Consider the following 21,390-nt stretch of genomic DNA (forward strand, 5'->3'; position numbering starts at 1 on the left):
GTGAAAGGACACTAGAAACCCAGGAGATGGGTGGGGTGTGGGAGTGTTTTGCCTGCTTTCTTCATGCCTGTATTGCTCAATGGACTGATTGTTGAGCCTGCACCAAAGCTAATAAACAACAAAGATCTTTGTGATAGCAACAGAGACAGGCCAGAAACGATTGTTTATTGAGTAGACTGACACGCTCAGTGCGGTGTGATTTTTCCATTTATTAATACAGCAACAACCTTATGAGATAGTTACATCCCTGGGTTACAGATAAGCAGACTCGATGCGGGAGCTGAAGGCTGGTTAAGGACAAAGCTAAGGCTGACACCCTGCAACCTCTCCCTCAACCAGACTCTGGGGTGGGAATTGTGTAACATTCTTCCGGGAATCTCCCAACTATCTTAATGTTAATGCCTTGCTACACGGGACAACAAACTTAACTTGACAATGGCAAGGCCTTCCGTATCCTGTAGGTCTCCTTCAGAAAGTTCTTTTGAAACCTTCCTGTTCCTTACTCCCCCAACCCCATCGTATATAATCAGGCACCCCTCATAACCCCAGTGCAGCAGCTCTGTTTGCGTAATTTGTCCCTGTGTTTTAAATAAACCAGCATTTTGCACCCACGAAAGATGTCTTGGTCCTGGGCTTCGGACTCCACACCCCCTCCCTCAATCTCACCTGCTTTCCAAAACCACACCAGACAGACACTGGAGGGGAGAAGGAGAGTGGGGTTCAGAAACCTGATGCTCTACTCTGCGGAGGGGAGGTGGGAGTTCATCTCCCCAGAGGATAAATATTGGGAATCCCGTGAAATTGCCACTGAAGGCCTGCTCTGCCTCCAGCCTTGGAAATGGAGGCAGGATTTTTCAAAATCCCCTTAGGAGGCAACGTTTAAAAACAAGGAGGTCTAGTAGCTTGGATATTTGCTATCCAGCTACCAACAGCCCCCTTCAAGCGAAGGCACCTAGGGTATGGCTAGACCGCTGCTTTGGGCCGACCCGCACCTGTCGCAGACAGCGTGGCGCTCTCGCGGGAGAGGATAGAGAGCTGCGTGCGGGAAGTCAGTGCTTTGTCCTCTTCGTCACTGCGGGACAACGCGAGGCCCCGCTGCGGCCGAGGCTGCCCGGCTCAAATGCTGCCGAGGACAGGCGCTGGCAAACCGCCCTCTGTCCACGCAGGATTCAGAGGATCGCGGGAACGGATGGAGGCTCCAGGGGCTCCTAAGCCCAGCCCAAGCCCAGGGCTCTCGCAAGGAAAACGTGCAGCGCCTTCCTAGCGCCCGCCGCCCCCGAGCTCCTCAGAGGCCGGGCTCCTTCCCCACCCGAGGCCGCGTCTTCTTTGTAAGTCGAGCAGGCCCCGGCGGGCCGGTTGCTGTGGTAACGCTGCTCGCCTTCTCTGTGAGGCCGACAGGAGGGAGGCGGGCCTCGCCGGACGTCACCCAGACTCGGTTTGGGGTGCTGCCCCACCCCCAACCAATTGTCTGCCAGAAAGGAAGCCGAGAGATAAACGTTTTGTAAGTGAGGGGTCCAGGGAGCTGCATTAGTACAGGGAAGGGGGTGAGGATCCTCTCCCGTCAACGACTTTAACGGCCCATCAAAGCAGGGTGGCGAGGACGTTACAGTTTGAGGGATTTGGTCTGAACTTCCACGCCCCATCCTCGGCCTTTGGGTCTCGACCACGCCCCCAAGCGGGGGCTTGTTCTAGGCCACGCCCCTCCTTTGGGCGCGCGGAAGGAGAACCGAAACTGTGTGTTGTTGCGAACTGAACTGAGCCGAGCACCGGTCGCGTTCCGCTTGCGTCTGGCGAGGCCGCCCCGCCTCTCTGCTTTCCGGGCGCCCTCTTGGATTTGCGCCTGCGCGTTTCTCCCGCGAGCTCGGGTTGGTTGAACACGCACAGAGTCTCCGGGGCGCGCAAAAGGGGTGGAGCAGGCTTGACCAGGTGCGCGCGCGCGCGCGCGTGTCTGGAGTGACGATAAAGGAGCAGGCGAGTCGGGAGGATCCAATGGGTAGAGTGGTTCGGCCAGGTTTTTAGGTGGGCAGTGCGTAAGGCCGCTCTGGGCACGAGGGCGCCCATCTCGCTGGCCCGCTCGATTCCCGGAGCAGATCCGGGGCAGGAAAAGAGCGCCGGGTCAGGGGCCGCTGCCGCCGCCGCCGCTGCCGCCGCTCCCGGGGGACTCTACCCGCCAGCCCGCAAGCCTGCGCTTTGCGGGCCCAGCTACTCAGGGTAAGCGGGCTTGCGCTTACCGGAGAGGAGCGTGAGATGAGAGTGTAGGAGGCCATCGGGGACCTGTGGGAAGAAGGGGAATGGGGGCGTGAGTGAGGGGAAGGGGGTGTAAGAAGAGAAAGAGGCCCATCGAATAGTGGTAATAATACCAATCACTAGCACACAGTAATAATATTCTAGTGTTATGTGCCAGGACTTTATATAAAGCACTTTATATGCTTCATTTTTTTATCCTCCACTACAGTTCTCCGAGGTGTATGTTATTGAACCCATTTTACAAGATAGGAAAACTGAGGCACCGGAGGGCTTAAGTAACTTATGCAAAGCCACGCAGCTAGTTGGTGGCATGGGTCCGAATGTAGGTCTTTCTGGCCTGAAAGCCTACAATTGTAATGTCTTTTCTTCGGGGGAAATAAAGGTGGCTACAAGGGAAGGGGCGGGATGAGTGTTGTTTGGAGAGGAAGGGTGATCGAGAACGGGAAGAGAATGATGATAGGAGGCTGTGTAAGGAGGAGGACAATTTGGATCCTTCCGGGCCTCTCGCTTCTCGGTTCTTTTGGCCCCACAACTTTTCCTTGCCGTTCTGTGTTTATGAACCATAGTTATTGCTCTGGAGGCCTGGACCGCATGGTTGGTTTTAAAGAACTGGTTGAACTGCGGTTCAGTCCATGGTAGTTGTGCTTGGACAATGTTTTGGGGGCGGGAGTGATGGAGGACGGCGAGGGCCGCCGCGACGATGTATAGAGAGGACCCTCTTTCAAGCTGCTGTGCCATTTCTTCTAACTTGCTCCTACTTCCTTTTCCATTTTATCATTGCGCGGCAAAGCCTTTGTTCAGTTCTCGGAATGGGGAAGTGATGTTGTTTCCTTGCATCCTTAGGCTTAAACTTAAAAAAAAAAAAAAAAACCCGGAAAACCCCAACTTTCTTTTCCTAAGCAAGACCTGGTACTCTGGATTGCTTGCAGAGAAGGCTTTCAGTTGGCTTTATTCGTCGTTGCACTTTAGAGCTTTCCTGGGTAAATAGGAGCTTTGTTTTGGAGTTTACACTATAGGTTAGCAAGAGCGATCTGCACAGATTTTACTGCAGATCAGCACAAGGCAGGGACCTTAGTAATTCCTGTGTGTGATCTTTTCTTCTTGAACAGTCGAAACAGCAGGTATCAGTGCTTGTTTTTTGCTTTCTTATGGAGTGGAGTAGGGTAGCTCGTGTGGTAGTCAGATTTTCATACAGTGGAGTAACTCCTCCAGTATGGGTATCAGTACTTGTTTTTTGCTTTCATATAGAGGAGTAGCTGGTGTGGTAGATTGTCATAGAGTGGAGTAACTCAAGTGGGAGTCAAGGTTTAATGTCAGCCTGTGAGGGAAACTTTGCATGTGATCATAGTTATCCTTAAAAATTCCTTAGGAAGGTTTAAAGTTATAGATAGACATTCTGTTTCTCAGTAATTCTAGCACAGTGTTTCCTTCAACCTTCAAACTTGTTACTCTTTCTCTGGTTGCAACTCAGGTAATTAATTAGCTTGCCTTTAGGGGCTTTATTGCACACATAAACATATTTGAATGGGGTAGTCCCTTCGTATTGTGAAGTGTACTGTGCGCAGCTGGCACTAAGAGGCTTAAAAGGAGAAAGAATAACTAAGGAGAACAGTGTGTTCGTGATTCTTCTGGAGCCTGTGCTCACTGAGTGGAAAGTGGCAGGCAAAACTGGTATCATTTATTATTTCTCTCCTTTTTGCCTAGCATATTTAGTAGTTTATGCTAAGCTAAATGTGCATAATGTGATTCCTTTTAAATTTTTGAGTGGCACTACATTTTGAAATTGCAAGCAATTTCCTGACAATTTTCCTAGATGAGGGTTTGGTGTGAGGATGTCTTACATATTTTTGCCAGTGGTCTGTACTTGTGTTCCATATTTATTACATACGTGTAACAAGGGTTAGCTTTTTGAAAGTAGCTTAGATTTTTGTTTTTTTAAGGTTTTATTTAGGAGAGAGAGAGTGCACAAGCTGCAAGAGGGGGAGAGGGAGAGGGAGAAGCAAACTCCTTGCTGAGCAGCGACAGATGACAGTATGGTGCTTGATCCCAGGACTTTGGGATCAGGACCTGAGCCAAAGGCAGACGCCCAACTGGTTGAGCCACCCAGGCACCCATGGCTTAGTTTATTTATTTATTTATTTAGTTATTTATTTAGATTTTATTCATTTATTTGACAAGAGAGAGAGATCACAAGTAGGCGGAGACAGGGGGAAGCAGGCTCCCTGCCAAGCAAAGAGCCCGACATGTGGCTTGATCCCAGGACCCTGAGATCATGACCTGAGCTGAAGGCAGAGGCCTAACCCACTGAGCCACCCAGGTGCCCCAGTTTTTTTTTTTAATATATATTTTATATGTGTATACACACACATGCATTTATATTTATACATATATAAAAATATGTATATAAAATATGTGTATATTTTATATGTACATGTACATATTTTATATGTATACACACACACACACATATTTTAAGATTTTATTTATTTATTTGACAGACAGAGATCACAAGTAGGCAGAGAGGCAGGTATTGACAGAGAGGGGCTGAGCAGAGAGCCCCATGCGCAGCTCCATCCCAGGACCCTGGGATCATGACCCCAGCCGAAGGCAGAGGCTTTAACTCACTGAGCCACCCAGGCACCCCTTGCTTAGCTTTTTAAAAAATTTTTCTTGGAAATGGAGTCATGATAGTGCCTTTTCAAATTAATGTCTCTGGGGCTCCTGGGTGATGGCTTGTTCTTTAAGTCTCTGCCTTTGGCTCAGGACATGGTCCCAGAGTTCTGGGATCAAGCCCTGGATGGGACTCTGCTTGTGTTCCTTCTCTCACTGTCTCTGTCAAATAAATAAAAATCTTAAAAAAAAAATAAAACTTATGTCTCTGAATTTCACTTATCTGTAAAATGTAGAGGAAGGAACTGTACAAAGTTGTAAGTTTTCTCCATTGTTAATTTTGAAATAGAACTCCACATTTCATATCTTGCCCACCTATATCCGTGTCACATTATCTCTAAAAGATAAGGACTCTTTTTTAAAAAACCCATGATAATGTAACACCAAAAAGAAAAGCAAAACCCCCATCCAATAAACCAAAATCAGCCATTGTTCAGACTTTTGTCTTGAAAATGTCACTTTTAAAAAAAAATTCTAACAGTTTAAAGATCTATTTAGGGTCTGTAAATTTTGATTGATTGATAAGTCTATTGAGAGTCTTTTATTTTTATTTCTTGCAGTTGTTGAAGAAGCTGGGTTTTCCTGTAGTTTCCCACAGTAGTTTCTGGATTTTGCTGATTGCCTTCCTATTGTGTCATTTAACATGTTACTCTGTCCTCTTTATTTCCTGTAAATTGGTCTAGAGGTTTGATCAGATTCAAGTTAGATTTTTTAAAAAAATATTTTATTTATTTTAGAGAGATAGCATGAGCACATGGGGCATGAGGCAGGGGAGCGAGTGAGAACAGAGGGAAAGGCAGAGAATCCCAAGTAGAATTCCTGATGAGCACAGAGCCTGCTGCAGGGTTGGATGCCAGGACTCTGAGATCATGACCTGAGCCGAAATCAAGAGTGGAACACTTAACTGACTGAGCCAACCAGGCACACCTCAAGTTAGATTTTTTTTTTTTGACCCATGTAATTCATAGTGGTGATGTGTTCTGTCAGGAGGCGCATAATACCTAGTTGTCTCTTTCTGTGGTTATTACAGCCATTGTGATATTTTAACAACTTTATTGAAGTATAATTTAAGTACTGTAAAACTAGAGTACAGAGATTTTTAGTAGATTTATGGAGTTGTGCAGTAATCAGGTAGTTGAGTTTGGTAACCTTTCCCTCACCTCGGTAAGATAACCTCATGCCATTTACGGTTAATGTCTGTTCCCATTCCATTGCTATAGTCTACTTTCTGCCTTTATAGATTTCCCTTTTCTGAATATTCCATATGGATGCCAGTATGATTATTGCCCAGATCTGTGAATTCTTCAGGATCCACAAAACTGATAATCTATCATTCTGTATTCGTTAGCTTTATAACTTCTATTTTTTTTTTTTTAAAGATTTTATTTATTTATTTGACAGACAGAGATCACAAGTAGGCAGAGAGGCAGGCAGAGAGAGAGAGAGAGAGGGAAGCAGGCTTCCTGCGGAGCAGAGAGCCCGATGCGGGGCTCGATCCCAGGACCCTGAGATCATGACCCAAGCCGAAGGCAGCAGCCCAAACCACTGAGCCACCCAGGTGCCCCGCTTTATAACTTCTATTAAAGGAAACTTTCCTTTAGGATTTCTCTCTCTGTCAAATAAATAAATAAAAAATCTTAAAATAAATAAATAAATAAAATCTTAAAAAAAAAAATCCATGAGTTCATAGTGCACTGTCTTAGAAGTTTGAAGACATTGATTGTAGTAACTATTCATAATGGTGTTTATTATAATCTTTTTTTTTTTTTTAAGATTTTATTTATTTATTTGACAGAGATCGCAAGTAGACAGAGAGGCAGGCAGAGAGAGAGAGGGAAGCAGGCTCCCTGCTGAGCAGAGAACCCGATGTGGGGCCTGATCCCAGGACTCTGGGATCATGACCTGAGCCGAAGGCAGAGGCTTTAACCCACTGAGCCACCCAGGCCCCCCTATAATCTTTTATATATGTTTATCTTTTATATATCTTCGACCAGAGGGAGCCTCTTCAGGATATTTCCTGAGTTCTTTTGACATAAGCTTAAGAGCTGCTTTACTAGGGAGCCTGGTTCTAAGAATTTAGTGTAAATACCCAATTGTCTTCTTTATAAGCCTGCTTTTTTCTGCTTTGAGACCTAAGGCATTTTTTTTGCTTGGGTCCTTTTTGGTGCTTTGCTTTTATGGAAATGTCTTCACAGTCATACCCACTTCCTCTAAAGTAGTTTATGGTAGTGCTTGAAATGACACCAAAAAGGAAATGCATTGTTTAAGTTAGAAAAATAAGGAAGTGGAGTGGTACTGATTTAACATTAATGGGCAGAGAAATGGCTTTGTGCCCTCTTGCAGGGGAAAATCTTAAACACAGTTTATAATCTAATCAGAGTCCTAACATTTTCTTAATTATGATTATATCGTGGGATTTATTCCATACCCAGTTTGAACTTTTGCCCTTGTTGGATGTTTTTATTCATTTGCAAGCCCATCATGTACAGGACTGAAATGAGAAGAAATGGATTCTGTTTTTGAGAAGTATCCACCCATATTTGTTAGGAACTTAACCACTGTCTCCTTCAGTTTCAGAGTAATTATAGTCAGTATATTATAATTCCAGAGAAACATCTGAGTACTTAAATAAATGGGATCTTTCAGGGTTGCTGACAAACCAAAAGATCAGTTTCTCAGAATTTTCTCAGAGAAATGATGACATTTGAGGATGACAGTTTTGTTTTGATCTAGATTCTTATCATTGGCATCTGCCTGTCTTGAAAGTAGGAAGCAAAGATTCATTTTACTATTTCTAGGAATTTTCCTTTGAATATATATCTGTGTACTGGAGCCCACTCTTACGTTGAGGGTGCATGTGGTGGGTTCACCTTTATAAATAAAGGCCATTATGATAAGCTCCTTTTGGTCTTTTTGTAACTAAGCATCTCATTATTATAATAACAGCATTACTCTGAAGCTGAATCATGTTGAGTTTTATCTTGCAGAATACTGTGCCCCTCCATAGTTTCCTCCCAGAATATGCACTAAACTCATATTATGCTTTCTAGTTGAATTATTTATACTTGCCATCTTCTCTGTTCCTTTTGTTGAATGGCTTAGTTTCTTTCTATTATTATGTGTTTAAAAGTAGACACTAATAATTCCAATTCTTTCATTCTGGTGGTTAAAGTTTCAAATTAGCAAGTGGGGTTGGTTTTTACCACTTAAATCCCTCACTTCATGATCTATTTGCACAGATCTAAAGAGGCACTATATTAAGTTACTTAATTGTCTTTAGTTTATATATGACTTTTGGATTGTGGAGAAAAAGAATTTCCCCTTTTATCGGGGGCAGAGGGAGGAGTCCCATGACCATATTCACAATGTAGTTGTTAACACTTACATGTGAGAGTTTAGGGCCTATTTTAATCTTTAGATAGTCTGAAAAGGACTCAAATACTGATTTAAGGTAATGGTTTCACTTCTGTGCTAAAGGGCAGCTTGGGCAAAAGTTTCTTCAGATTTATTTCTTTCCTTTTTTTAAAAGATTTTATTTTTAAGTAATCTCTACATCCAGCATGGGTCTGAAACTTATAACCCTGAGATCACGAGTCACATGCTATACCAACTGAGCCAGCCAGGCACCCCAGTTTCTTCAGATTTCTTAATTATAGTTTCTTTGGGTTAAAGAAATGTGTGTGTGTGTGTCTGTGTGTCTTTGTCTTGACAAAGGCAAATTTCCCCACCTTATAAACTGAAGAATGAATGTAAATTGTCTTAATGTTTTAGCTTAAACTGATGAAGTGATTTTTTTTTAAATCTTTGTTTTGTTGACATTATCCCAGTGAAATTTGTGTGATTTCAAAATATGTTTTTGAATCTAGATCAGATCAACCAACGGCTTACCCTCTTACAGAGTCAGCTGAAAGTGACTTACCAAATTTCTTCAAGATGCCTGCAGCACTTGTGGAGAATAGCCAAGTTATCTGTGAAGTCTGGGCCAGCAATCTAGAAGAAGAGATGAGGAAGATCCGAGAAATTGTGCTCAGTTACAGTTATATTGCTATGGTAAAGAGCTCTGCTCTGTTTGACTCACCTTCTACTATGGACTTAGGGAATGTTCAATGTGAGATTTTGAAAGAAAGGATTATACTAACCCATGGTAAATTAAACTTGGTGGAAGGTTGTGATGCTTTTATAAAACATGGTAGCCAGTGTGTCTGAGAGGGATGTAACCTATAATATCTTAGGTTTTTTTTTTTTTTTTTTTTTTTGTAATGTTACTTTGTGTTTCATTGTTTTTAAGGCAGAAGTTATGTCAGTCCATAGGGCAGGTCTGTCCTGTCCTGCAGATAGGGTGAATTTGACAGTGTTTAAAAATGGTTTTTAAAAATTAACTATCACCATGTAATAATTAAGAGATCTCTTTTAAAGTCCAGATTTCTGACATCTCTGGAAAAAAATGGGAAGATCTGGCATTACAGGATCCACATTCTTCTGTGTTTTTGAGTGGCTGGAGAGGCAGATGTGTGTCATGGTGATATTGAGGGCCTCTTCTAGAGGAGGCATGTACTGTCTAGTTTGCTCTAATCTGCATTACTCATAAGCAGTAAGTCTTTAGCCTCATATTTAAAACTGTCTGTGATCTTGTTCCAGGCTTTTTACTCACGGTAAATGTAGCTATTGTTTTCTTCTGAATAGCTATTTCCTTTCCCTATATTTGTATTTTTATTTATACATGTTCTCAAACAAAACTTTTTTTTTTTTTAAGATTTTATTTATTTATTAGAGAGGGAGTGAGTGCACAGAGGGAGCATGAGAGAGAAGCAGGCTCCCCGCTGAGCAGAGAGCCTGAACTGGGGCTTGATCCCAGGACCCTGAGATCATGACGTTAGCTGAAGGCAGCGGTTTAACGTACTGAGCCACACAGGCATCCCTAAACCTAAACTTTTAAAAATTCACTGTATATGAATATAGAATGTTCTTAATCTATAGTTATCATCTGTTCTTACTCACATCGTGCCTAGAATTTCCAATTTGCTGCCCAAAACTTAATGATTCTAGTACTCCTTGTGTAGGTATCAATGAGATTAGTATTTTAATACTTGTGCCCAAGCTTGGGTCTTGTCACATAACTTTTATAAATTAAGATAAAATTTTTATTTATGAATTACCAATTCTCAGCATCCTTTTGTGAAACCTTATGATGAGAGACCTTTTACTTTTCTAGGACACAGAATTTCCAGGTGTTGTGGTACGACCAATTGGTGAATTTCGTAGTTCCATAGATTACCAGTATCAGCTTTTACGGTGTAATGTTGACCTTCTAAAAATTATCCAGCTGGGCCTTACATTCACAAATGAAAAGGGAGAATATCCTTCTGGAATCAACACTTGGCAGTTCAACTTCAAATTTAACCTTACGTAAGTGTCTGAAACATTTCTCAGTGTTATTCTTAGATCTACCACATTTGTGCAGACTGCGATTTCTGACTTTTTATTAATATGAAGTTTTATTTCCATTGAAACCAAGTAAGGATTGGACACAGCAGTCAAGTAGACAATGGAATAAGGAATCTCAGAAAGTAAAGTCCCTCTTAAAGAACTCTTATAGGCCAACAATAAAAAGATAATCCAGTTGAAAATGGGCATTAGATCTGAATAGACATTTCTCCCAAGAACATATAGATATGGCTAATAAACCCATCAAAAGATGGTCACCATCACTAGTCATGAGGGAAATGCAAATCAAAACTACAGTGAGATACCACTTTATACCCATTAGATGGCTGTAATAAAAAAGACACAACAAATGTTCGTAAGGGTGTAGAGAAATTAAAAGCCTTGTTATATTGCTGTTGGGAAAGTAGAATGATGTAGCCTCTTTGGAAAATAGGCAGTTTATCAAAAGGTTAAACGTAGAGTTACCATGTGACCCAGCAATTCCACTTCTAGGCATATACCCAAGAGAAATGAAAACACACTTTTATATAAAAACTTGTATGGGAGTATTCATAACAGCATTATTTATAAAGGTCCCAAAGTGGAAACAGTCCAAATGTCTGTGAACTGATGAATGGATAAAATAAATATGGTATATCCATACTATGTTTTTGGACAGTAAAAGGAAAGAGGTAGTAATATATGTTGTACATTGATGTGCTTTGAAAACATGCTAAGGAAAAGAAGCCAGAAACAAAAAACCACTTATTATAGGATTATTTTTATAGGAAATGTTCAAAATAGGCAAACTGATAGAGTTAGAATAGGTTTAGTGGTTGTCCAGGGTGTAGGTGGTGGTGAGATTATGGGATACTGGGGATTGATTGCATAATGGGTATGGGTTTTGTTTTTGAGGTGATGAAATGGTTTATAATTGACTGTGGTGGTTGTTGCACAATTCTGAAAATTCTAAAGGTGATTAAATTGCATACTTTATTTTTTAAGTTTTTAAAAAAGATTTATTTGAGAGACAGAGTATAGAGTTGGGGGTGGAGGGGTAGCAGAAGAGGGAAAAAGTCACAAGCAGACTCTGTAGAGAGTAGAACCTGACACATCTCATGACCCTGAGATCATGACCTGAGCCGAAATCAAGAGTCAGTCATTTAACTGACTGCCTCCCAGACACCCTGAAGTGCATACGTTATTTATTTATTTATTTATATTTATTTTTTTAAGATTTTTTTTTTTTTTTAATTTGACAGAGAAAGCAAGAAAGTGAATACAAGCAGGGAGAGGGGGAGAGGGAGAAGCAGGCTTTCCGATGAGCAGGGAAGCCTGTTCAGTCCCAGGACCTTGGGATCATGACTTGAGCCAAAGGCGGATGCTCAAGGACTGAGCCACCCAGGTGTCCCTACTTGATTTTCTTTTTTAAAGGGTTTATTTATTTATCCGAGAAAGAGAGAGAGAGGGAGAAAGAGAGAGAGAGAAATCATAGGTAGAGGGGCAGGTAGAGGGAGAAGCAGGTTCTCCGCTGAGCAGGGAGTGCGATGCAGGGCTTGATCCTAGGACCTGGGATCATGACCTGAGCCGAAGGCAGATGCCTAACTAACTGAGCCACCCAGATATCCCAGAAGTGTATACTTTAAATGAGTAAATGTTTAGTATGTGAAATACATACTCAATAAGTCTTTTCAAAATGAAAAAGTTAATTCTCCAGTTAGGAGATAAATTGCTAAAAATTCTGCCATTTTTAGCTGGGTCATTTGGGGTTAGTAATTTTACCTTCCTTATGTGTAAAACAGGATTATTATTATCTTTCATAATAGAAGAAAAAAGGAAATAAGGAATTGATGTTAATTAAGGGTAATTGAAACTGAAGGGAATTTTGATGTTTTAAAAGGGTGATAAAAAACACAAAATTTACCATCTCAACCGTTTTTAAGTCCACACTTCAGTAGTGTTGAAGTATGTTTGCGTTGTTGTGAAGCAGACCCCCAGAACTTTCTCATCTTCAAATCTGGCACTCTCTACCCATTAAACAATTTTTTCTTCTTCCCCAGATCTTGATGAACCACCATACTGCTTTTTGTTTCTATGAATTTGAATATTTTAGCTCCCTCATATAAGTGGAAACATAAAATACTTGTCATTTTGTGACTGGTGTATTTCACATAGCATGATATCCTTAAGGTTCATCCATGTTGTGGCATAGACTATAGCAAAGACTGAATAATATTCTGTTGTATAGTAGACCACATTTTTTTTAAGACTTTATTTATTATTGGATAGACAGATATCACAAGTAGGCAGAGCAGTGGCAGAGAGAGGGGGAAGCAGGCTCCCCACTGAGCTGAGAGCCCAACGTGGGGCTTGATTCCAGGACCCTGAGATCATGACCCGAGCCGAATGCAGAGGCTTAACCCAGTGAGCCACCCAGGCCCCCTAGAACACATATTTTTATCTGTTCATTCACTGATGGACATTAAGTTATTTCCACCTCTTGACTGTTGGGAGTAGTGCTGCTATAAACACGGATGTGCAAACGCATTCATGACCGTGCTTTTCATTCTTCTGGGATATAGACCCAGAAGTGGGATTGCTGGATCATTTGGTAGTTCTGTTTTTAATTTTTTGATGACGATGTAATTTTTTTTTTTTTTTAAGAGAGTGAGCACATGAGAAAGTGTGCTTGTGAGTGTGGGGGAGGATTGGGGAGGAATAGAGGGAGTCTGGAGTTAGTGCATAGTCTGATGTCAGGCTTGATTTCAGACCCTGAGATCATGGCTGGAGCCGAAATAAGAAGTTGAATGCTTAACTGAAAGCCACTCAGGTGCCCTGGGAAGATGTAATTTTTTGAGGGGAGAATTTTGGGGAGACTATCATTTTGCTAATTATATGAGGTAGTTTTAGTGTAATTCTGATTGGGTCACAGTACTCAAGTACTGCTTTATTTAACAGCACCAGGAGCATTTGATAGCTCAGGAATAATTTTTTGATTGTTCATCTGCTTTGGAGATTTCAGTTTCAGGAATAATTTGGGGAGATGATCTGGATCTCTCCTTTAATTACGTTTTTTCCCCAGTCCATTTTCAAAGCCTGTTATTTATGCCTTAATGGTAATTAATACACAAAGGAAAATAAGAGTTTGTTAGTGTAAGAGTTTATGTGTGTGTTTAAAACAATGCTTATTTTAGGTGAAAGAAAACAGAATGATTCAACACTGGTTTTAATTTAATAGGAAAAAAATTAAGATTGCATTTTTCTTTTCCTAGTTGTTTGTCCTAAGTTTATGTGAAGAAGAAGTGAAATAACAGTGAAATCTAGTGGGAAAGGAGTTACATAATTTATTTTCCTACTGTTGTGATATGTGGTATTATGAATATTCCTCTGTTTAAATTGATGGGTGTATCTTTGCAGGGGAATATTATGCCAGAGTTGCAAAGGATGTGGTATATCTCTGAGCATTGGTCTGGAAAGATGGTCTGTGCTATGTAGATATAAGACTGGAGTTGTGTATGTGTATGTAGAGAAAATAGCCTTCAAGGATATATAAACTGAGTTATTAGCAGTTGTTTCTATGATATAATATTACAAGGACATTTTAAAAAGTTTTCTGGTATTTTAAGTATTTTTGTATTGGTTGATTCTCTTTTTCTATAAATAATGGGAGAAATGTGGGTCTTTTATAATTAAGACATTTATTTTGTGGGGGAAAGTCTCACTTTTCTATCAGCCACAGAGATGAGATTATCTACTTTGCATGCTTGCTGGAATACTGGAAAGAATGATTTGATCTGTTACTAAATTATGAAAGCATTTCAAGAATACTCATTCTGTAATTACAAGGTGATGTTAATATTGCTGCCCTCTACTTCTCTTAGATTAAGAAGTGAATACCTTCTTTTTTAGAGAGGACATGTACTCCCAGGATTCCATAGATCTCCTCGCTAACTCTGGACTGCAATTTCAGAAGCATGAAGAGGAAGGGATTGACACATTGCACTTTGCAGAGCTGCTTATGACATCAGGGGTGGTTCTCTGTGACAACGTCAAATGGCTTTCGTTTCATAGGTCAGTCCCAGTTAATGTGTATTTCCCTTGCTTCGGGAATAGGAAATTGCATTCATAAGTTATTGCTGTAGTTCTATTGGCTGTTTTTTTTTTTTAAACTACCTATTGGCAGTTACGGAGTAGATGGTAACTTAACCATGTTTCAGTGTTTCAAAAAAGACTTTGGAGCTTATACTGGTTTGTTTCACACAGTACTGGGCTCTGTCATGTGGCTGGCTATCAGTAGGTACATTCCAGGTGGAAGGATGGAGGGTGGGGAGGATCAAAGCACTTGATCATCTTTTTCTTGTCCTGTAAGTGGCTGGCCTGTAGTTTATGATGAATAAAACCCATATTTGTAACCCCTTGGGTTCTCTTGTAAGTAAGTCTCTCATCTTAGTCTGGTTTGTTGGTATTTGAGGGAAAGTTCAGATTACAGTAGGATAGATTATGGAAAACTGAAAGTTACAAGGTAGCACCATTAAGTTTTGAGAAATAAAGCAGTTGAACTTGGGGGCCTGGTAATTGCTGCTTTTTCAGCTCATTGCCTCATTCTCTTCTGTAGTGGCTATGATTTTGGCTACATGGTAAAGTTACTTACGGATTCTCGTTTGCCAGAAGAGGAACATGAATTCTTTCATATTCTGAACCTTTTTTTCCCGTCCATTTATGATGTGAAATACCTGATGAAGAGCTGCAAAAATCTTAAGGTACACAATATTTTTCTTAATATAAATAGCAACAAAAAAGACAAAACAGGCTTGTCATTTTGCTTTATCACTATTTTTAGAAATTAAATTACTATTATTATTTATTGCTCCTTACGCATTCTTCAGTGCCTTCTGGGTGCCAGCATTGTACTGAAGTGGGTGTATGTAGAGCTGATTGGCACAGGGATTTGTGTGGTGAATGTATTTAATCTGGGGATGAAGGGAGCCCTCTGCTTCTCTTATTCTGGGGGAGGCATTTGTCACGTAGGGCTCACAAACCTAGTGAAATAGTTGGCGGCATGAGGTGTGTATGTAGTTTGTTAGGGATGGGGTCTGTAGTGTACCAGACTCAGAGGTTCTTAACCCTAGATAGTTCAAGAACTCAGCACCCTAGTAAGTTGTTGACATAAGAGATTTTCTGTCTAGAATTGGATTGGTATTTACTATTTCCTCAATCTTGTTTTATAGCCATTAGGACTTTAAAATGGGGGAGAGGTCTGATAAAATTAATGATATGTAAAAGGAAGGAATGAAAAGTGAAATATAACACAGTGTATTTTTTGGAGGGTTAAAAAGGGGATATTGCTGGGGTAAGGCCTTAGTAAATGACCTGTTCCCACTTGTCATCACCAAAAGAATTAAACTAAAAAGTGGACTTGTTGATTCAGTAGAGGAGGGGTGCGTCTGAAATACTCTGTTTTCTTTACATTTGCAGGGTGGTCTTCAGGAAGTTGCTGATCAGTTGGATTTGCAGAGAATTGGAAGGCAACACCAGGCAGGCTCAGACTCGCTGCTGACAGGAATGGCGTTCTTCAGGATGAAAGAGGTAAGGGAGGTGGGTTATCTTTGTGGGCTGAGATTTGTTGAAAATTTATAGTTCTGATGGAAGTTGATCACTTTGAAAGTAGTTGTTTTGTTTGTTTGTTAATGTTCAGTATATTATATGCAGTTTGGGAGGCAAAGTTATCCTGAAGTGGAGGCTCCCTCAGCTTATTCAAGCCTAGACATATACTTGGTGTTCTTTGCAGTTCTCATTCTTTTTTTTAAAGATTTTATTTATTTATTTGACAGACAGAGATCACAAGTAGGCAGAGAAGCAGGCAGAGAGAGAGAGGAGGAAGCAGGCTCCCTGCTGAGCAGAGAGCCTGATGCGGGGCTTGATCCCAGGACCCTGGGATCATGACCTGAGCCGAAGGCAGAGGCTTTAACCCACTGAGCCACCCGGGGGCCCCTGCAGTTCTCATTCTTGTTGTAATTTGTTTTTCTTCTGATTTCTCTAATGTGGACACATTTGTACACTCACTTATTTTATGCTTACGTTCTGTGAGTTGTCAAATGTCTGCAACCAGCATATTCCATGATAAGCTGAAAGGTTTTCCTCTAAAATCAGGAACAACACAAGCATGCCCATTCTTTCCACTTTTATTCAACATAGTATTGGAAGTCCTAGCCAGAGTAATTAGGCAAGCACAAGAAATACAGGGGATCCAGATTAAAACGGAGGAAGTAAAACTCACTGTTTTCAGATGGCATGATATCATATATAGAAAACTCAAAAGAGTCCACCAAGAAGCTCTTAGAGTAAATGAATTCAGTAAAATTTCAAGATACAAAATCAGTATACAAATACCTTGTGTTTCTGTATATTAATAATGAGCTGTCAGAAAGAAGTTAAGAAAGAATCCCATTTACAACTGCATCAAAAACAATAAAGTACCTAGGAACCACTTTAACCAAGAAGATAAAAGACCTGTACCTGAAAATTATAAGGCATTGATGAAAGAAACAGAAGAAGACACAAATAAATGGAAAGATACTTAGGGTTCATGAATTGGAAGAATTAATATCCATTTTTTTAAAAAAAAGATTTTATCCATTTGAGAGAGAGAGAGGGAGAAGGAAACTCCTGACTGAGCAGGGAGCCCAACGTAGGGCGGAGTCCCAGGACCCTGGGATCATGACCTGAGCTGAAAGCACATGCTTAACCAACTGAGCCATCCAGGCGCCCCTGGAAGAATATATATTCTGAAAATGTCTGTACTTCCCAAAGCAGTCTTAGAGATTCGGTGCAGTCTCTATCAAAATTCCAGTGGCATTTTTCACAGAAGTAGAACAATGATCTTATAATTTGTGTGGAACTATAGAAGTCCTGAGAAAGAAGAACAAAGCTGGTGGCATGCTCCCCCGAGGTTGCTTAGGCAATGGCTGGAGACATTTTTGGTTGTCACAGTCTGGAGAAGCAGAGGGGCGGCCCTTTACCAGCCAGGGACATTGCTAAACATTCTTCAGTACTACAGTACACTGGACAGCTCCCTTCATGCCACCACCCCCACCCCACCCCCAACAAGGAATTGCTCTGCCCAGTAGGGCCAGGGTTGAGGTACCCTACCAAAGTGTGTAATATTCACTCTCTCACTTGTAAAGGCCTCCTATTGGCCCATTTTCTAGATAGGGAACTGTGGCTGAAGGAGAGTTGGAAGATCACACAGAGTGTAGAGCCCAAGCTCCTAAGCACTGCACTGCTTGTTAAAGAGAAGGGAGGAGATGGAGATGGTTGTACTAAACAGTGGCAGCAGCCCACAGATCCTGGCAGTAGAAGATCTCTTGGAGAGTCAAAGTCTGCTCAGAAAGGAGAGCCTATATATTAAGAAGGGAGCATGAAAAGACTATGTAAGAGGAGAGACTTGGAGCCTTTCTTTATGAAGTTACTTCCTAGTTGGGTAGATCGTCAGGGCTTGGAGACGGCTGGGAGGTGCTGACGTAGTAGTGTTGAGACTTGGCATAACTCCTGGCGGGATTCTCACCATGGGTTCTCTGTCCTATCCCGCAGTTGTTTTTTGAGGACAGTATTGATGATGCCAAATACTGTGGGCGGCTCTATGGCCTAGGCACAGGAGTGGCCCAGAAGCAGAATGAGGATGTGGACTCTGCCCAGGAGAAGATGAGCATTCTGGCTATCATCAACAACATGCAACAGTGATGGTGTCGAGGCTCTGTAGGGCGGGCCTGATCCCAGAGTGGTGCTTCTCTGCTGACTGTGTACTTCCCTTCCTCCCCAAGAGAAAACGCTTCTTTTGAGCAAACTGTACTTACCATCCGCGTTGAAAGACTTTTGTTGTATTGAAGACAAAAGGTGTCTTTATTTTAGATCCAGAAGAGGGGAGTTGACTCTGAATTTGTAAACAAGTCTTCCCTATTCCTCATCCCCAAGCCTGCCTCCAATTGCTTCCTGCCACCAGCATCCATGGCTCATTTGACACCTTTTTAAATATCCAGGACAAGTCAGAAAGACTAGTAAAATATATATATAACTCTTTATCTGTTGTCATCCTTTTTTTTTTAAGTCTTGCTGCTCTCTGAGGATGAAGACTTTTTGATGGGATTCTCAGCTGAGCTGAGGGTTTCCAGGGAAAGTGGAACAAAATGGGTGTTTTGTGAATTGGTTTATAGATGTCTTTTCCTTCTTTTTTTTTTTTTTTTGAACCTTTCTCTAGTCCTTGCTTTCCTCACACTTTGTTAGTCTTTCATTATATGCTATTATGTGGAAATGAATTACTCAGTGCTGAAATTTTGAAGACCAGATAATGAAAACTTTTATTAAAAACAAAATTCTTCTGAATCTGTTTACCCTTTATTCATGAGGAACTCCAGAATTGATAATGGGTATTAAGTTAACCACTTTATGTGTCTTTAAGTCTGTGTTCCATTGTGCCACTGAGATTTGCTGTCACATGTCTATCATTTGCAATCATTTTAAGTCTTAATATAATAAAATATCCTATATTTGTTCCTGAACGAATTAAGATCAGAATTTTGGACCATAACTCTTATATTTTCAGTAATGCGATTTCACATGGTCTTTTGTATTTTTCCACGTCTCTTTGTTCTCCCTGCTTTTCCTTTTGGCAAACCTGAGGAGAAGTTAGGGAGACTGATTATGTGAGTACCAGGAATGTGAGTCTTTGAAAAGTTAATAGTGGTACATGTAAACAGGGCAGTAAGGAATTTGGTTAGAGTTCTCTTGGAGTAATATCCCACAACTGGGGTAGGAAGCTCAGGACTGTGATTTTTTTTTTCTCCTTAAACTAGTCATTTAAAAAGTACATTATATTGTTTTTTGAATGACTACAGTACGGACAATTTAGAAAAACCAAAAACCCCTTTGAAATATGAAAACTGGTAACTCACTGAAGTGGATGAATATTCTTACATTTTAAAAGCTTATGGAAAACTCAATTTCACATGATTCAAAAATGTCAAGTATTATAAGCTGGTATTTAAGATGCTTGTAAATATTATTTATGTTTTTAATTTTGTAAAATAAAGATTTCTTTTTAACCACTGGCATGAAGGTTTGATCTTTCATTGCTATTAATTGCTCACTGTAGAAGATAGCTGTTTGCAATCAGTGATTAGAAGCATCTCACCTGCCCCCAAACTCTTGTCTCCATATCCCACAAGTTGGCTTGCATATAAAATGTCTCACTTTCTTGGAAGTTGCTCTTTAAAGATTTTATTTATTTATTTGAGAGAGTGTGAGTGAAAGAAAAGAGACCATGAACCAGGGGTAGAGGGAAAGGGAGAAGCAGGGCTCCATCCTGAGACCCTGGGATCATGACTTGACCCAAAGGCAGACTTGAGCGACTGAGCCACCCAGGCATCCCTGTAGGAAGTTTTTAATGGCTAACTGTGTAAATGGAATTGTCTCCTCACTTCACAAGCCCCGACTGATTGTCCAGCCTTAATAGGAAAACTAGTTTTAATTCTGTCCTGGGACCACTCCATTACATTTGGTGGATTAGCTTTTTAATTAGTGGATTTTTAAAACAAACTGAACTTCTGGTATTGTAGCACTGGCTCCAGACTATTTCCCACCCTTTCAGCTGGCATAAAACAAGGAGTTTTAAGAAGTGTGGTATACGAGCAGATCTAAGTTTTCATTGGGATGTTCACGTACAGGAAGAGATTCTCAGCCAAGTTCTTTGGCATGCTGGTGATTGTGGGGCCTGTACAGATGGCCTAAATTTATTTATTGGGATTGAGCCCCGTATCGGGCTTCCTGCTTCTCAGGAAGGCTGCTTCTCCCTCTCCCCGTTTGTGTTCAGCTCTTGCTATCTATCAAATAAATAAAATCTTTAAAAAAGAGGAGATTTTATTTGAGGGAGTGAGAGTATGGATGAGTGTTGGGGAGGGGAGTAGAGGAAGAAAGACTAACTGCTTAGCACGGGGCCCGACGCAGAGCTCCATCCTAGGACCCTGAGACCATGACGAGCTGAAAGCATACACTTTATCATCAAGACACCCCCAGATGTCCTAAATTTAGATTCAGATAGGGAATTTATCTTTGCCACAGTTGACAGATTTGTATGTCAGGAGAAATGTTGAGATGAATGGTTGAATTAACTCATTGTTGAGCCGGGGATTTGGTCATTGCATGGGAGGGATGAGACAGTTCATTAAAGTGTTGCTAAAGAAAGGGCACACCTCTAGTAGAATTGGCAAGAACTTTGTATACATATATATGAGCACATGTAGGACTTTGTTAATGGTTATGCTCAGAAAGGGATGGTCCTGTAGAGGGTAACCAGAGAATGCTAATTATGGGTAAATTCAAGCCCCTCCACATAAATTGCCAAAAGTTATTAAATTTGTCTTCTGGTAACTAGTAAGGCTGACTATCAACTACAAGCCTAATTGTCAGCTAGTGCCAGTATGAATGAGCTCAGTTTGAGTCTTAAATCTAAGCTGTTAATATTCTTTCAATTTACTAACTTATTCCATAAGTTTCCACTGTACACCTTCTAGATACTGTAAATAGGAGCTAGGGATAAAAAAGCACATGGAAGACAAAATCTCTACCCTCACTGGAGTTTACAGTCTGTGTAGCCAAAGAGTACTTAATTCACAAAAGTACAATTTGTGACCTGTCAAGTATAAGACACTGATGTCCTTTAGGTTGAGGTTGAGGGGCAGTCTCTTGAGAAGGAACACTTAAGCTGAGATATAAGAGATGGGTAAAGAGTGGACCAGGCAAGAGAACAACATGGGTAAAACTACTGAGATGACAAGAAAAACGAGTGGGTTCCCACAGCCTAAGAGACCAGTGTGGGTGGAATCTAGAAACAAGGTGAAGTGTGTAAAAAGAGGCTAAGAGGTAAATGCTAGTATCGGGCAGGGCCCTGGAAGCCCTGCAAGGTGATCTTTTTCCCACTAACAATGGGGAAGTGCTGAAATAATTTTATTCCACTTACAATGGGACAGTAGTGAAATAATTTTTTTAAACAGGAAG

The 21,390-nt window shown here is 41.0% G+C and overlaps 1 protein-coding gene across 4 annotated transcripts; it reads left to right on the plus strand.

Annotated features, from left to right (window-relative positions):
- The first annotated feature begins 1,075 nt into the window (after positions 1-1,075).
- CNOT8 (CCR4-NOT transcription complex subunit 8) lies at positions 1,076-19,446 on the plus strand. Of its 4 annotated transcripts, none has more exons than XM_004737749.3 (7): positions 1,076-1,328; positions 8,784-8,967; positions 10,130-10,323; positions 14,251-14,412; positions 14,957-15,101; positions 15,817-15,927; positions 17,932-19,446. In XM_004737749.3, the coding sequence occupies exons 2-7, from the start codon at positions 8,851-8,853 to the stop codon at positions 18,079-18,081; spliced, it is 879 nt and encodes a 292-aa protein (XP_004737806.1). In that variant the 5' UTR covers positions 1,076-1,328; positions 8,784-8,850; the 3' UTR covers positions 18,082-19,446. The 4 variants fall into 4 exon arrangements, with proteins under 4 accessions (XP_004737806.1, XP_004737805.1, XP_004737803.1 ...); XM_004737748.3 differs by lacking the exon at positions 1,076-1,328 and adding an exon at positions 1,385-1,501; XM_004737746.3 differs by lacking the exon at positions 1,076-1,328 and adding an exon at positions 1,920-2,211 and having other exon boundaries at positions 8,816-8,967.
- The last annotated feature ends 1,944 nt before the right edge of the window (positions 19,447-21,390 follow it).

Source organism: Mustela putorius, unplaced genomic scaffold (assembly GCF_011764305.1).
Source record: "Mustela putorius furo isolate JIRA1106 unplaced genomic scaffold, ASM1176430v1.1 tig00000407_pilon_pilon_pilon, whole genome shotgun sequence".
NCBI classification, from domain to species: domain Eukaryota; kingdom Metazoa; phylum Chordata; class Mammalia; order Carnivora; family Mustelidae; genus Mustela; species Mustela putorius.